Source organism: Orycteropus afer, unplaced genomic scaffold (genome assembly GCF_000298275.1).
Source record: "Orycteropus afer afer isolate SDZICR_OR568_19922 unplaced genomic scaffold, OryAfe1.0 scaffold00113, whole genome shotgun sequence".
NCBI classification, from domain to species: Eukaryota; Metazoa; Chordata; class Mammalia; order Tubulidentata; family Orycteropodidae; genus Orycteropus; species Orycteropus afer.
Window position 1 is genome coordinate 3369504 of NW_006921700.1, and position 18524 is coordinate 3388027.

At 37.6% G+C, this 18524-nt stretch overlaps 1 protein-coding gene across 1 annotated transcript in view; it reads left to right on the forward strand.

Annotated features, from left to right (window-relative positions):
• Positions 1 to 18524, forward strand: part of DYM (dymeclin) — a 490131-nt gene that overhangs the window by 188997 nt on the left and 282610 nt on the right. The window contains exons 10-12 of the mRNA XM_042781387.1: positions 1868 to 1993; positions 12439 to 12552; positions 13969 to 14063. Coding sequence (XP_042637321.1) covers positions 1868 to 1993; positions 12439 to 12552; positions 13969 to 14063 — 335 coding nt within the window. The remainder of the gene's footprint in view (positions 1 to 1867; positions 1994 to 12438; positions 12553 to 13968; positions 14064 to 18524) is intronic.

Below are 18524 nucleotides of genomic sequence, written 5' to 3' on the forward strand. Positions count from 1 at the left end.
GAAGGATGTCATGCTTGGCAGGTTGGAGGGTCGACGAAAGAGGGGGAGGCCTTCAAGGAGATGGATTGATACGGTGGCTGCGATGATGGGCTCAAGTGTGGCAGGGATTGTGGGGCTGGCGCGGGATCGGGCGGTGTTTCATTCTGCTGTGCATGGGGTCGCTATGAGTCAGAAACAACTCGACGGCACTTAACAACAACAACAACAACAACACCTTCTCTTATGAATATTTGCATGATACATATTTTTTCTATACTATCATTTTCAACCTGTCTATATTCTTATATTTGAAGTGAGTTTCTTATAGTATATAATTGGGTTATGTTTTTTTCATCTACTATACATATTTTTAATCTCTGCTTTTAATTGGTATATTTAGACTATTTACATTTAATGCAATTATTGCTGTGTTAGGACTTAAATCTGCCATTTTATTTTTAATTTTTCTGTTTTCTTTTTCCTGCCTTTTCGTGGATTACTTGATGTTTTTTAAAATTCCATTTTGATTTATCTGTAGTATTGTTGAGTGCATCTCTTTATATAACTCTTTTAGCTCCTCTAGCTATCACGTTGTATATACATAACTTACCATAGTGTATTAGTATCATCACTTTACCACTTTCAGTGAAGAGGAGAAATCTTACTTTCCACTACGTGCCCTTCAGTAGTATTTAGTGGGCTTGGTACAGAGTAAAAATTATTATTAGCATATTTTGTATGCCATTCCCAACTCTTTCTGTCACTAATACCAAAACACAGACTTCCAAACATTATTACTTTATGACAGTCATCCTGACTAGAGTTTAATTTTGTTGGAATTATAACTCTCTATCAAACCATGAGAATACATACTTGAATATTTCTAAACCTTTTGATAGTTTAGTAATGATGGTAGTGATAATCCCTTCAGTGGCGCTGAAGAATGGATTCTAGTCGGATGATCTACTGCTTTAAGACATTCCAGAGTACTCTCAAACTCCAGTTAAAACTCAGTGTCTCAAGAATGGGCATCGTGTGCAGTGTTTGAAAGGCCTAAGGGTCAGGAGCCTGTGTTACTAGACATTTGAAGTAATCTACTTACCTCCATTAGCAAAGAATAAAAAATTAAAAATCTTAAAGTAATTGCTTGGAATAAACTAAATTGGTCTGAAAGTAAACAGGATTATAAAATGAAATGTTTGACAGATACAGTGAAGTATACATCTTGATAATATGTTGAGAAAATGCCCCTTGCTGGCAGTTGTCTGTTTATTTATATATTTAATTGAAATATGCTTTTATTAATATTTCTAAAATATAAGTGATCTAATCACGTAAAATAAAGCTTTTTTCCATTTCCAAGCATGTATGTCTTTTTTTTTTTTTAATTTTTATTGTGATTTGGGTGAAATTAATTTTCCATACAGCAGCTCATACACATTTTGTCTCATGACATTGACCACAATTCCCTTCGATGTAACAGCTCTCTTCCCACTTCCTCCCCGTAGTTACCTCTTTCCTATGGCAGCTATGTCCTTTTATTTTTATTTGGGGGTGTTGTTGAGATTGAGTGAAGGTTGTGTGACTTCTTAAAAATTTCAGACAAACCATGAGGTAAAATTGTCTCTGCAAGTCAAATCTCTGTGTGGCCAGACTTCCTCAAGCATACCTTCACAGAGTTAGTAATGATTTTCTCTTTTGTTATCTTAGCTATCCATATGGAAATACTTTCAGTTAGAGGTTGATTTATATGTTCTTTTATCCAGAAGAAAGATAAAACTATGGTTTTAAAGCAAAGGGTACAAAGTAAAAGAATAAGATTGAAAACATTTGGTGTTATGGCAAAAGTAATTGAAATAAATAATAAATAGTAATTTCAATTCCCTAGGTTTTACCCATTCTTGAGATTCTGTATCATGTTGAAGAAAGAAGTTCACACCATGTGTATATGGCTCTTATAATATTATTGATTCTCACGGAAGATGATGGCTTCAATAGATCCATTCATGAAGTGGTAAGTGATCAGTACTTTGATTAGCATTACAGAGTTAACTATAGAAACATGTACCTCTGTAAGATTTACTACCGCTTTAGAATTTCTTCTTTCTTTTCCTTCTGGTCAATGTTTCTGCATGAACCTGTCTTAAAACTGGTACGTCTTTCTGCAGATTTATGAGGTGATTTGTTTTCTCGGAAAGACTATTAGCCACTGTTAAAAACTCTCTCAAGGTGGCTTCTTTACTATTTGGTGCAAATATTTTTTGTTGCCACTAGGTTCATTTTCTTTCTTCATTTTATTTTCACCTTTTAATTGTGGCAGATAATTGTCAGGCAGGTTTGCTCCTTGCCTACAGAATGAATCAAGAAATAGGGAACAAAAGCTATGTGAGCCCTTTAGTGAGTTATTTATACTTTTTATTAAACACTGTGAGAATTTCTAGACAACTATATGTTTTCCACAAGGAGCTCTGGGGGCGTAGTACCTAAGGCATTTGACTGCTAACCAGAAGGTTGGAGGTTTAAACTCCACGGAAGCAACACTGGCCAATCTACTTGTATAAAGATTTACCACCTCAGAACCCTATGGGGGTCGCTGTGAGTCAGAATCGACTAAATGGCAGTAAGTTTGTTTTTTTTTTGGTTATATATTTTCCACAGGGCAAACAAAGGGGAATTTTTAGGTGAATGCTAAATTAGATTCCTAATTTTCATAATAACATTGTAATTTCACTACATGGATACTCATTAAGTACTGTTGACTGTTAAATGAATTAAGACTACTCACAAAAACACTTCTTCAGTTCTGTTACATAATTGACACGCACAAGCAGATGTTAAGAACTAATGACTTCTGTTTCAAATTAGGGGGATAATTATTTTTAAATAAATGAACCGAGAGAGAGGTAAAACAAAACTATGCTCAACTGTGACCTTTCAAAAAGACAGAGACTCCTCTCTCTAGTAAAGTTGCCTAATGAGTATCCTGGGTTAGTATTGCCCTGTAGAGTTAGAGAAGTGGCTCTCACACTTTAGTTTTTCTACACTTAAAAATTATTGAGAACTCCAAAGAACGTTTGTTTATGTGGGTGATAATTCTCCACAAATACTGTTTTAGAAATTAAAACTTGTACAATTTAAAAATACGTAATTAGTGCATTTAAAAGTAGTATAATATCAGGGTTACGTTTACTTTGTAGAATGAATGCGGTAGTATTCCTTCCTTCTCTGTCTTTCAGAAGAGTTTAAACATTGCTGGTGTCAATTATTTTCTAAAGTTTGGGAGAATTCCCCAGTGAAGCCATTTGGCCTAGGACTTTTATTTGGTTGGGAGGTTTTTGGTTACTGATTTGATCTCTTTACTCGTTATGGGTCTGTTAAGACTTTATATTTCCTCTTGAGTCAGGTTGGGTGGATTGTGTGCTTCTAAGAATTTGTCCATTTCATCTAGGTTATCCGGTTTATTGCCATACAGTTGTTCATAATGTTGTTGTTGTTAGGTGCCATCAAGTCAGCTCCAACTCGTAGTGACCCCATGTACAACAGAACAAAACACTGCTCAGTCCTGTGCCAGCCTCACAATCCTTGCTATACCCAAACACATTGTTGCAGCCGCTGTGTCCATCTCATTGAGGGCCTTCCCCTTTCTTGTTGACCCTGTACTTTATCAAGCATGTTATCCTTCTGCAAGGAATGGTCACTTCTGAGAACATGACAAATGTAGGTGAGACAAAGTCTGGCCATTCTCACTTCCAAGTAGCGTTGCGGCTGCACCTCTTCCAGGCCAGGACAGATTTGTTTATTTTGGCAGTCCATGGTACTTTAGGTATTCTTTGCCAACACCACAACTCAAAAGCATCAACTCTCCTTCGGTCTTCCTTTTTCATTGTCCAGCTTTCACATGCATCTGAGGCTATTGAAAATACCGTGGCTTGGCCTGATGAGACCCCTGAGATTCTGGCCCCTAGCTACCCTTCAGGTCTGGAATTGAACCTGTTCCTATGGCTTCTAGCCAAACAGCATACAGGCATATGGTGTGACATCAGTTAGATACACTCCTGAGAGTGATCAGTCATGAACAGAAGGGCAGTGTTTACACAGGGAGACAGCTCAAGGGGCAGGAGTGCATGGGAGGAAAGGACACAGAGAAGAGGTAACTATGGAGAGGAAGTGGGAAGAGAGCTGTTAATAGTGGGGAATTGCAGTAAATGTCATGAGACAAAACATGTATGAACTGCTATAAGGAAAATGAATTCTCCCTGTAAACTTTCACCCAAATCACAATTAAAATTTAAGTAAGTTTTTTAGGAAAAGAAAATACCATGGCTTGAGTTAAGCACACTTTAGTCTTCAAAGAGACATCTTTGCTCTTCAGCACTTTATTTATTTATTTATTTTTTAATTGTGACTTGGGTGAAGATTTACAGAGCAAATTCACTTTCCATACAGCAGTTCACATATACTTTGTCGCATGTCATTGACCACAGTTTACCACAATGCAACAGCTCCCCTCCCACTTCCTCCCCATAGTTACCTCTTCCCAGTGTCCATCCCTGCATACTCTCCTGCCCCCTGAGCTGTCTCCCTGTGCATAAGCAGCCCTTCTTTCTCCCATGATTGTTCTCTCCAAGGAGTGTGTCTACTTGAGGTAAATGTTTAACTCACATGCCTGTACTTTGTTTGAATGGAAACCACAGGTGTGGGTTCAATTCTGCACCTGAAGCTAGGGGCCATAGTCTCAGTGGTTCCACCAGACTCTATTGGACCAACAAACCTGGTCCCAACCATCTTTTTCTTTTTTCCCCTCCAAATGATTTTGAGTTTTGTTCCACATTGTTCTCTCTCTCTATCCAGGATCTCCTACATCCCTTCCAAGTGGATGACAGTGGTAGCCGGGCACCATCTAGTTCTTCTGGTCTCACAGTTGTATAGGATGCAGATTGGATGATGTAGCAGTTGTGAGGACTGATTATTTCCATTAATTTGTTTTTCTTCTTTCTTCTTTGCTCTTGACGAGGAGAAGACCCATCGTTGCATCTAGATGGCAGCTTGCTAGCTTTTAAGATCCCAGTCGCTACTCGCCAAAGTAGGAGGTGGAACAATGTTTTGTATAGTATGTTATGCCAATTAAGCTTGATGTCCCCTGCAACTATGGTCCCAAGCCCACAGGATCAACTACTCAGTCGCTCTGGGTAGCTGGCTGTGACCAAGCAGTGACCACAACCTTGCCCCTTGTCAGCTCTACTATACACCTGGGGATTCTGATCATTCACATAAACTTATAGGACCATTGTCTGCCAACCCTATATATGATCTTGGATACACTCCTTATTTCATAGACATACCTAACCGTTTAGCCTGTCCACCTATCTATGCATCCATATACCCATGTTTGCCTTCACTGAGAAATCAGTACTGTATATGCAAAAGGGTTCATATTTGTTGTCTGTACTTCCCATATACCTCTCTATGTCTTTCTCATTCTCAATGCCGCCATATTGGTCACTCACATTTGGTACATTGCCTTTCTCTTTACCCAAATCAATATCTATCTCTATCTATCTAACAGCGTTCCCTCCCCTCCCCTCCCACCACTGGTAACCAACAAAATTTCCTTCAATAGATAAACCTTTCCTTAACTTTTACAGTAACGGACTAATACAATATTTGTCCTTTTGTGATTGACTTATTTCACTTATGCGGTGTTTTGCAGATTCTACATTATTCTTTAGCGTTGCATAGTATTCCATTGTGTGTATGTACCATATGGTTATCCATTCCTCAGTTGATGGACATCTAGGTTGTTTCCATGTTTTGGCTATTGTAAATAGTGCTGCGATGAACATGGGTGTGCATATATCTGTTCTTGTCATGGCTCTCACTTCTTTAAGGTATATACCTAGTAATGGGATGGCTGGGTCAAATGGTATTTCTAATTCCAACTTTTGAAGGAATCGCCATACTGCTTTCCACAATGGTTGTACCATTTTACAGTCCCACCAGCAGTGTATGAGAGTCCCAATCTCTCCACAACCTCGCCAGCATTTGTTATTTTCTGTCTTGTTGAACTTTGTGTTCAGCACTTTCAAGAGGTCTTTTGCAGCAGATTTTCCCAGTGCAATACATTGTCTGATTCCTTGACTGTTGCTTCCATTGGTGTTGGTTTTGGATTCAAGTAATATGAAATCTTTGATAACTTCAATCTTTTCTCCATTTATTGTGATGCCACTTATTGTCCATTTGCGAGGATTTTTCTTCAAGTCATCTTCACTTTCAACAATCAAAATTGTGTCATCTGCGTATCACAGGTTGTTACCAATTATTCTTCTGGCCCTGATCCCATGCTTTTCTTCATATAGTCCAGCTTCTCGGATTATTTGCTTAGCATATAGATTGAGTAAGTATGATGTAAGGATACAACCCTGACACACTCCCTTCCTGATTTTAAACCATGCACTATTTCCTTGTTCAGTTCAAACAACAGCCCTCCTGGTCTATGTACAGGTTCCTCATGAACACAATTAAGTGTTCTGGAATTCCCATTCTTCTCAATGCTATCCATAATTTGTTATGGTCCACACAGTCGAATGCCTTTGCACAGTCAATAAAACACAAGTAAACATCTTCCTGGTATTCTTTGCTTTCACCCAAGATCCATCTGACATCAGCAGTGATATCCTTTGTTTCACATCCTCTTCTGAATCCAGCTTGCATTTCTATAAGTTCTCTGTCAATATACTGCTGCAGCCAGTTTTGAATTACCTTCAGCAGGATTTTACTTGCATGTGATATTAATGATAATTGTTTGATAAGTTCCACATTCTGTGGGAATCACTTTTCTTTGGAATGGATACAAATATGGATCTCTTCCAGTCAGTTGATGATGTAGCTGTCTTCTAAATTTCTTGGCATAGATGAATAAGTGCCTTTAATGCAGCATCCATTCGTTGAAACATCTCAGTGGGTAGTCAATTCCTGGAGCCTTGTTTTTGCCAATTCCTTCAGTGGAGTTTCAACTTCTTCCTTCAGTACCATTGGTTCTTGATCATATGCCACCTCCTGAAATGGATGAACATCAACCAGTTCTCTTTGGTACAATGACTCTGTGTATTCCTTCCATCTTCTTTTGATGTTTCCTGTATCATTCAGTATTTTGACCATAGACTTTTTTAATATTGCAACTCGAGGCTTGAATTTTTTCTTCACTTCTTTCAGCTTGAGAAGTGCCGAGTGTGTTCTTCCCTTTTAGTTTTCTAACTCCAGGTCTTTATACATTTCGTTATAATAATTGATTTTGTCATCTTAAGCTGCTCTTTGAAATCTTCTGTTCAGCTCTTTTATCTTGTTATTTCTTCCATTTGCTTTAGCTACTTTTCATTCAAGAGCAAGTTTCAGGGTCTCTTCTGACATGCATTTTGGTCTTCTTCCTTTCCTGCCTTTTTAATGACCTTTTGTTTTCTTGATATTCTTGATTAATCCCGCATTTTCTCCGGTTCAGTCATTAGTGTTCAGTGCATCAAATCTTTTCTTTAAATGGTCTCTGAGTTCAGAAGGGATGTAATCAAGGCCATATTTTGGCTCTTGTCTACTTGTTTTAATTGTCTTCAATTTCAGCTTAAATATGTGCATATAAGCAGTTGATGGTCTCTTCAGTAGTCAACTCCTGGCCTTGTTTTGGCTGAAGATATTGAGCTTCTCCTTTGCCTCCTTCCATAGATGTAGTCCATCTTAATTCATGCGTACTCCATCTGGTGATGTCTATACATATAGCTGCCATTTATGAATATAGGTGCCAAAATTTTATGAATATAAGTGGACGAATTCTCAACAAAATATTAATGAACAGACACCAGCATCATATGAAAAGAGCAAGTGGGATTTATTCCAGCGATGCAGGGGTAGTTGGACATCAGAAAAGTCAGTCAGTGTAATGCACCACATCAGCAGAACAAAGGAAAAAACCCATGTGATCATTTCTATGGATACAGAAAAAGCATTTGATAAAATCTAGTGCCTGTTCTTGATGAAAACCCTAAAGAAGATTGGAATAGAAAGGAAATTCCTCAATATGATTCACAGCTTATATGAAAAGCCAATGGCCAGCATTATCATTAATGGAGAAAGATTGAGAGCTTTCCCCTTGAAATTTTTGGCAATATGAGTGCCCATTCTCACCACTCCTATTCAATATTGTATTAAAAGTCTTAGCCAAAGCAGTGAGACAAAGTGAAATGAAAGATAGCTAGATTGGAAAAGAAGTAAAATCTGTATTCGCTTATGGTATGGTGCTGTTTATGGAACATCCATAAGGGTCCACAAGAAAACTTTTGGAGCTAATAGAGGAATTTAGGAAAGTTGCAGGTACAGGGTCAACAACAAAAATCACTTGAGTGTTATACACCAGCAAGGAGAAATGTGTAAGAGAAATGGGGGAAACAATTCCATTTACAATTAGTCTAGGAGAATAAAATATCTAGGAATAATTCTAACTAGGGATGTGAATGATTTATACAATGAAAGCTATAAAAAACACTGTCGAAAGAGATTAAAGTCTTAATATTACTAAGATTTCAGTGCTCCCCAAAGTGATCTATAGCTTCAACGCAATCCCAAACAAACTCCAACAGCCGCCTTTACAGAAATGGCAAAACCAATCCACGTTATATAGATTGGCAAAACTCACTGCCATCTAGTTGATTCCGACTCATAGTGATCCCTTCTTAGGTTTGTGAGGTGGTGTCTCAATGGAAGTAGATTGCCCAGTTTTCCTTCTGAGAAGTGGCTGGTGGGTTTGAACTGCCAGCTTTCTAGTTAGCAGTCAGATGCCTTAGGCACTAGGCCACCAACGCTCCCATGGTATGGCAAGAGGTCCCAAATAGCTAAAGCAGCATTGAAAGAGAAGAACAAAGTCGGAGGATTCACATGTCCTGGTTTAAAGACATACTGTACTACAACTATAGTAATCAAGACAGCCTGGCACTGGTGTAACAATGGACACATAGGCCAGTGGAATAGAATTGAGAGTGCTTAAGTAAACCCACACACCTGTGGTGAACTGATTTTTGACAAGGGTGCTAAGTCCATTCAGTGGCGAAGAAGAGCCTCTTTAATAAAGGGTGCTTGGAAAATTGGATTTCTTCATGCAGAAAAATGAAACAGAATCCTTGCCTCACACCATATACAAAACAAAATTTGAAATGCATTAAGGACCTAAATATGCAAACTAAAACCATAAAATTTATAGAAGAACAAGCAGGTGCTAGACTGGCAGTCCTAACATTGAACAGTGAATTATCTGATACAATAACAAAAGCAAAAACAGCAAAAGACAAAATAAGTAAATGAGACCTTTTAAAAGTGAAAAACTTTTGTGTATCCAAAGAAGTCACCAAAAAAAAAGTGAAAAAACAAGCCACCTACTATGAGACTACCTTCAAAAATCATATATCCAACAAAAATCAAAGTATATATACCATAGTTTTCCACAGATAACACCCATTTGGATATGGAGAAATTGGAACCCTTTAACATTGCTGGTGGGAAGGCAGAATGGTACAGTTGTGGTGTTAAATACACTGTTGGTTTCTCAAAAAAGAAGAATAAAATTACCATATGACACAATAATTTCATTCCTAGGTATATACCCAAAAGACTTGAAGTAGAGACTCAAAAGAGGCTTGTCCTGCAGTGTTTTTTTGCAGCACTATTCACAATAGCCTATTGGTGAAAACAGCTTAAATGCACATCAAGAGGTGAATGGATAAACAAAATACGGTACTTACATGCAGTGGAATACTTGTCAGCCAGTAGGAGAAAGGAAATCTTGATACATGCTTATATTGTGGATGGTGCTTGAAGACATGATATTGCATGAAATAAGCCTGTTACAAAAGAGCAAATATTGGGTGACCTATTATGTTAAAAAATCAAGAAATCACAAGTGTATAGAGACAAAAGTTTGGTAGTAGTTATCAGGCAGGAAGAAGAGGGCAGAGAAAGTGATGATGGAAAGATCCCATTGGTTAAGGGTAGAGCTGCATAGCCAACTACTGTGATTGCTGTCAATAATTTGTACACCTGTGAAAAGTGGACTTGGCAAAAGCAGTGTGGTAGGTATATTTTCAGTGTGACAGAGAAAAAAGAAAGAGAAGAGTAGCTGCTGAGGCTGCTTATGTGCAACCAAATAGTTCATGAGATTTGGTTCCATGATTTGGAGGTTTAGGGTCATGGTTTCATGGGAACTGCCAGATAATTGGGCTAATAACATTTGTAGTGCTCTGTTGTACTTAGTTTGTTACATAGTGCCTGGCATCTTCAAAGTTTGCAACCAGCCATCCAAGGCACAACAGTTGGTCTCTGTTTACCTGGAACCACAGAGGAAGAAGAAAACTCAGGAACAGGAGGAGGATATGGCATGTATGGCTAATTGCCTCCAAGAACAACTGCCTCTTTTGCTGTGAGACCAGCAGAACACAATGGTGCCCAGCTACCTGTACTGAAAATTTTGACCAAAGATTCCATAGAAGAATCTTGATCAAAAGGGAGAGAAGGCAGAGTAGAATTTAAAATTGTCAGGGACTCATAGACTTGCAGAAGCCATGGAGGATGGATGACTCCCTGAAACTGTTGCCCTGAGATAATCTTTAAACATAAACCAAAAATATCCCCTGAACTCTTCTTAAAACCGAGCAGTAGTTTAGCTTAACTAGTAAGGAAGACCTGCCTTGAGCACTGTGTGCTCTTTTAAGAACTTTATATGTGGGATCCAGTTGACAACAGCAACCGGAAAGTTTAGATAAGAACTTTAGTGGGCAGTGACTTAATGAGGGAGCAACACCTCAGAAAAGGAGGGTGAGAATGCTTGCACAACTCAAAGAATGTAGTCAGTGTCACTAAATTGTACAACTAGAAATGAATTGGTGTGTATTTTGTTGAATCTGTTCTCAATAACAACAAAATAAAATTTAGAGAAGAAACAAATGAAAGTAATAATAATAAAACCAGTGTATATTAACATCAATGAAAATAACTATTTTCCACAAACAAAAATATAGAAGAGTGGCTTTTTCCTTTTTGTTGTGCAATTTTGTGAATTTTTTAAATGTTTATCTTAACAGCAGACATAAGTAGATAATCATATCTGCTTCTGTGTTCACTTAGTTTCACTATCAGAGTTGCCATGTAACCTCTGAAAGACTCCACTATAGGTTCGTGAGAAGATAAAATAATTGCTTCCATCCTGAAAATAATTTTGATTTTGAAGACATTTCAGGGGATTGAAAGGTCTCAGGACCATATTTTGAAAACTGCTGACTTCGTAAGTCCGAGAGTACAATCTCTCCCGTTATAGAAACTCAATTCTAAACTGTTTTGAAATTTTTCAGTACTGTTATTTGTTTTACCCTTAGGTTGCCTTTTCTCCTTGATTAAGACCATTATTAAGGAGCCCTGGTTGTGCAGTCATTAAAATTAAGCACCTTGGCTACTAACTGAAGTTAGCAGTTCAAAACCACCAGCTCCTATGCAGGAGAAAGATGTGGCGATATGCTTCTGTCAAGGTTCACAGCCTTGGAAACCATATGGGGCATTTCTACTTTAGGGTCACCATGAGTCAGCATTGCTTCAATGACAATGGGTTTTGTTTCAGTTTTTAACAATATTTTGCTCCCATGCAGTAGATGTCTGCTATATATGCCAGCTTTTGGGTGGAGACTTCAGGTCAGGTTTGGACTGCTTACAGCCGGATTCTAGGTCACATGGGACTCTTGGCCAGAGAGTTAAGCTGTATCAGAATCTATAGTGGGAGCACCTGTGTGCACTTGACCTAGCACATGCTGCTTCCTTGGCCTTGCGTTATCTTTGCCTCTCATACAGCTCTTGTCTTCTGGCTAACTCCTCGTTTTTCAACAGTGAACTCCTATCCTCCGGGAATCCTGTTCTGCTTATCTCAACTCCATCACAGCACTTTTCACACTGTGTGGTATTGTTCATTGTCCTGCCCTGTACTATGTTCTTAGAGACAGAGCTAGAATCCTCTTCAGCTCTGTATTTCCAGAACCTACTTAGAACACAGTGGGAGCTTAGAAATATGCAATGAGAGTGTAAATATTTTTGGGTGTGAGAGACAAGACTCTGTGTAGTTCTGGGGATGCCAAATTCAGTGGTCAAAGGCAAGATTTTAAGTTGGGGTCCCAGAGCCAGCTTGTTGATATGGAAGGTACATTGGTGCATGTTGATTACTACTGCTATTTCTTTTTTTTTTCTTATATTTATATGGTGGAAGGAGACGTTAACACATTGGTCCAGTTTGCTATCTTGAGCTGAAAGTCTCACAATCCATTTTATATGCAGCTTTACTCGCCTTCAGAGTAAAGCTGTGGCTTATCAAAAACTGTGGATGTGGCGTAAGTACTTTTTCCCCTAAAGCAATCATACTTATTAAATGTTTCCTGTCTATTACAGATATTAAAAAATATTACTTGGTATTCAGAACGGGTTTTAACTGAGATTTCATTGGGGAGTCTCCTGATACTGGTTGTAATAAGAACCATTCAGTACAACATGACAAGGACAAGAGTAAGTATTTCTTAACTATTTTTCTATCTTTATGTATACTGTACAATTAAGACTATAGTTTAAAGCAATGCTGAAATCTTTGTAAAATAATGGTGTAAAAAATTCAGATCAGTACGTAGTCATTGTAATACAAGATCCCAAAATAATGTGTGCAATATCTGTTACTTAATATTTTCTTATTGTGGTAAATACATAGGTAATGAAACATTTGATATTTCAGTAATCTTCACCTTTATAGTTTATTGTGTTTCTTAATATTTAATATTTGTATGATCAGAGGCATTTTACATGAAATAGAAAATATGTAGCAGAGCACATGTGGATAATAGGTGGTATATTTTATCTCATGCCTGGGCCGATAAAAAGGACTTGCCCCTTAAAAGCACCAGCAACAACTTGTAAGAATATAATAGCACAAGAAAATGGGAAAGAAAAATAGAAGAAAGAAAACAAAGAGTCACAGGAAAATTCACACTGGATTTCTTTTGCAGAGCCTGGGACCAAATTTCAGTGCTGTTCAATAGAAATTTATCATCAAAGAGAAGCAATCTACAGAATTCATAGCTAGAGAAATCTCCCCACTCCTCACTTACTGATGTGGTTAGGTTCCAATGAGCAGGTCGTTAGGCGAAAATCAGCATTATGTGAAAACAGAGTATGACCACATCAGATCACAAAAGGGAAGTGACTACATCATTACATAACTGCCAGATTGCATCATGACAAAACTGCCAAACTGCTGAGAATCATGGCCCGGCCAAGCTGACACATAACCTTAACTTTCACAGCCTGTGTTAGTCTCACCTCACCCCTCACTCTTCGTATGCCAGACATATGTCCTTAATGTGCAAAATAGATTTTTTTTTTTCTTACTATTGTCATCAATGCAGAATGGTGGATAACAAGATAGTCAATAAATGAAGAGTAAGTGTAGTCAGATTTGCTGAACTATTTTCATCTGTTTCCCTCTGTGAGGCTAACGTAGATACATAGCCGTATTCTTTTATCTGAAACCCTAAGAACCAGATTTGTTTCAGAGCAGGAAATTTTTTCTGTCTTAGAATGATAATTATGGTGCTTATACTTATATATCTAACCATTAGGGTCTGGAGTGACAGTCTAATGTAATTAAACTTTAATAATTTCTGCAGCTAAGCATTTAATTATTCACAATAGTAAGAATAAACAAAGGTCATAAATAGCATCATAATCCTTTGGGTCGGACATTGCTTCCAAATGAGTTGTGAAAAACTTTCCATTTTTTAGTGTTTTTTGAACTTGGAATTAGGGAGAGAGATTGTTGCACTACACCTTATAAAATCAAAGACAGCTGAGTTACAATTGCTTCTGATTAACCTTGCTTAAGGTGTAGAAAAGACTTTTGATGTGTGTCATAAACTTGCTGTTTTCTGACAGGACAAGTACCTTCACACAAATTGTTTGGCAGCTTTAGCAAATATGTCGGCCCAGTTTCGTTCCCTGCATCAGTACGCTGCCCAGAGAATCATCAGGTAAATGTGAATTTTAAAAGGAAACAGTGAATTTTGTCCTGGTAAACTTACTGAGAAGGATATTATGGCAGTCTCCTTTTCAGTGTTATTTCCTGGGAAAATCAAATTCTCCTGCCCAATTTTTATTACCTTCTTGTTTGATTGAAAATACCTCTTTTTTCTATCCTAACTTTTTCATTAAGATTAAGTATATATACCTTCAGTCTTTGTATGTAATCTAGTTTAAAGTTTTGTGTGTCAGCTTTCTATGGAGAAGTTGTATTTCTTAGTTGTTTTTGTTAATTAACACATACACTGAGCATTTTATAGAAAAACACAGAAAACTTTAAAAAAAATTATGTGTTTGCTAACATTTGGCATACTTGCCAACATTTGTTATTTTCTGTTTATTTTTTTTAACTGTTAGCCATCTTAGTGGGAATGAAGTAGTTTGTCATTATAGTTTTGACTTGCATCTCTCTAATGGCTAATAAGCATCTTCTCATGTGCTTGTTGGCTATTTGAATATTTTCATTGGTAAAATATCTGTTCAAGTCCTTTGTCCGTTTTTCAGATTCGGTTATTTATTTTTTTCTTGTTAAAAAAACTTTGTGGAAGTTTTATGTATGTTTTGGGTATTAGACTCTTACCAGATATATGGTTCCCAAAAATTTTCTTCCAATCTCAGGTTGTCCTTTTACTTTTTTAATTAGGTTTCTTGATGAACGAAAGTTTTTAATTTTTATGAAGTTCTATTTATTTTGTCTCATACTATTGTTACATCTAATAAGTCATGAAAAACTAGGCCCTGCTTCCATGCCCCTCCCCCGTGTTCTAGGAATTTTATGGTTTTAGTTTTCATGTTTAGGTCCTTTATCCATTTTAAGTTGGTTTTTGAGTATGGTGTAAGGCATAGATTCTGATTTATTCTTCTCTTTGTTGAAATCACCATTTATTGAAGAGACTCTTCCTTTCCAGGAAGTGAACTTTAGTACTCTTGTTAAAAATCAGTTGAATATAGGTTATTGTTGTTGTTGTTGTTGTGTGCCGTTGAGTCAGCCCTGACTCATAGCAACCCCTCCTTGGGTTTCTGAGGTGGTATCGCTGCGGAAGTAGATTGCCCAACCTTCCTTCCAAGGAGTGGCTGGTGGGTTTGAACCGCCAGCCTTTTGGTTTAGCAGTCAAGTGCCTTAGGCACTATACTACCAGAGCTCCTGGTATATAGGTTTGTTGCTGGGCACTCAATTCTATGCCATTGGTCTGTGTGTCTGTTATACTAGCTACCTGACCGTTTTGATTACTGTGGTTTTATAGTATGTTTTGAAGTCAGGAAGTGAGAGTCCTTCTACTTTGTTCTTCCCAGAATTGTGTTGACTATTCAAGGCTTCTTCCCATTCCATGTAAAATTGAGGATTGGTTTTTCCATTTCTGTAAAGAGAGTGGTTAGAATTTTGATCACGATTGCATTTGAATCTGCAAATTGCTTTGGGTAGTATCGACATCTTAATGATACAAAGTTTTCTAGTCCATGAACATAGAATGTCTTTCCATTTATTTAGGTCTTCTTTAATCTCTTTCAGCAGTGTTTTATAAATATCAGTGTATAAGTCTTTCATATATAAAGAACTCTCACAACTAGACAAAAAAATATCATATATCCCAATTAAAAATTGGGCAAAGGACTTGAGTAGACTTTTCTCCAAAGAAGATATACAGTTGGCCAGACAAGCACATGAGAAGATGTTCAAGTTCATTAGTTGTTAGGGAAATGCAAATTAAAACCACAAGGAGGTACCATTTCAGACCCAATAGGATGGCCATTCTGTTGTACATAGGGTTCTGTTATACATTTGTTCTGTTGTCTATAGATTTGCTATGAGTTGGAATCGACTCGATGGTGCCTAACAACAGCAACAGGATGGCCATTAAAAACAAATAGAGAATAACAAGTGTTGCTGAGGATGTGTGAAATTGGAACCCTTGTACATTGTTAGTGAGAATGTAAAATGATTCATCTGTGGTGGAAAAGTTTGTTCCTCAAGAAGTTAAACCAAACTCATTGCCATCAAATTGATTCAGACTCATAGTGACCCCTTGTTGTTGTTGTTATGTGCCGTCGAGTCGGACCCGACTCATAGCAACCCCTCCTTGGGTTTCCGAGACAGTATCACTACGGAAGTAGATTGCCCCATCTTCCTTCCGAGGAGTGGCCTTTTAGGACCCAACAATTCCACTCCTCGGTATATATCTAAAGAATTAAAAACAGGTACTTAAGCAAATACATGTACACACATGTTCATAGAAACATTATTCAAAATAGCCAAAAGATAGAAACAGTCCGTATGTCCATTAAGGTATGAATGAATAGATTTTGGTACATGTATCCTATGATGATTATTCAGCCGTAAAAATGAATGAAGTACTGATTCATGGGAACTTTGAGAATGTTTTGCTAAGAAGAAAACTAGATACAAAATGATGCATATCTTATCATTCCGTTTATATGAAACACCCAGACTAATTTAATCTGCAAAGACAGAACACAGATTTGGTGGTAGCCTGGTTATGAGAGAAGGGGAGATGGGGAGCAAGTGCTTAATGGGTCTAGGGTTTCCTTTTGGATGATGAAAATGGATTGCAACTAGATCGAGGTAGTGGTTGCACAACACTGTGAATATATTTCATGCCATTGAATTGTTGACTTGAAAATGGCTAATGTTTTTGTTAATGTGACTTTTATTACCTAAATTGAAAACAAATAAAGATTTCTGCCCTCAAGTAGTTTAGAATTCAGCAGCATGGACAAGACAAGGACCAACAATATATCTTATATGTAGCAGAAGGTAGTACATTAAAAAAAAAAATCTTCTGGTAGGGGTGAATGGTTGGTTTAGAGAATGGTGTGGTCACTTGCCATTGAGTGATTGATGAGGCAAGCTAACTCAAGAGGGATGGCATTAGAAGCGGGCCTGGTGGAGGGAAAAGCATGAACAGCAAAAGAAAACAAGAAAGAATTGCAGTGAGAAAGGATGGTTTATATTTAGAAAAGAACCAACCTCGTTCAACTGGCAAGTGGTGGACATGTGTAGAGATTGTAGGAGAGAAGCCTGAACGAATCAGCCTTTCAGGCCTTTATCATGGAGGAGCTTAACTGGTATGTTGAGAGTTTAGAATAATGGCAGGAGTTGAGAGAAAAGAAGGTTTGATCTTCAGCAGCAACAATAAAGCAAATGTGAGGGAGTGAACTGTAAATGGACTTTAAAGAAAATGCTTTAAGATACAGGTCTGGAACTACCCATATCCTCAGAGGATATTAGTATGCTCCATTTGTCAGGCTAAGGGAAGTGCATTTGTAACAAGTTCCCAAGCTGCTGATCCAAGGACTGCATTTGAGTGGTGGATCCCATCAGCCAGAGAGGGAACTTGTTAGACATGCAGAGTGTCTGCTCAGCTTCAGACCTCCGAATCAGCATCTTCATTTTAACAAGATCCCCAACTGACTTGTACACACACATTAAAACTTGGAAAGTGCCTTGAATTTGGGCCTAGAAAGCATGATTTACTCCCTGGGAAAACACTTGTTTTGAATTGGAAATGTGGGCCAGCCTTTTATGTATCTTGAGAGAACTTGTTTTCTACTAAATGTTTGTGTTTAGGGTATAGAATTGTAAAATATGATAAGAAATGCATAACAAAAACTGTTCAGACATGCAGGAGATTTATTCTAGCAGAACAACCCAGGATTCATCAGATGCTTCAGTAACTCCTTAGAGTGAGAAGTAATCAGTTTTCATAGATACATTTTATAAATTCTGTTTTAGGAACATAATTTTGTATCTGTCAGTTGCAAAACCTAGAGCCCGTATTTCATCTGATCTTCAACAAAACAGTCGAACATATTTTCATTGTGATGAAAGTAGGATTTGAATAGTGCTTCTGAAGAACTTTCTTAGCTGGACATCAATGTAGGAGAGATTTTTTTATGGTGCTTAAGCTGTTGTTTCATATTTAATGATAATTTGTCTTCTATAGTCTTGTAGTATTCTGGAAAAATCATGCATAGATGTGATTTGGGTTTTGTTCAACTATAAAGTCTTTTGAATAAGATATAAGCATGGATATTTGATACAATCATTATTTGGGACTATGGGGTTATCAACTCAATTTAAAAATGTTTATAAAGAGTAGATCACATGCAAACCCTTTCGTGCCTATAGTACGGCATGGTCAGTGAAGGCAAACACAGGTATATGGGTGGATAGATGGATAGGCAGGCTGAAATATTAGGTATGTCTATGAAGTGGGGAGTACATCTAAGAACATGTATAGGGTTGGCAGACAGTGGTCCTATAACTTTATGTGTATAATCTGAATTCCCAGGTGTATAATGGAGCTGACAAGGGGCAAGGTTGTAGTCACTGCTTGGTTACAGCCCAGAGGGACTGAGTAGTTGAACGTATGGGCTCGGGACCTTAGTCACAG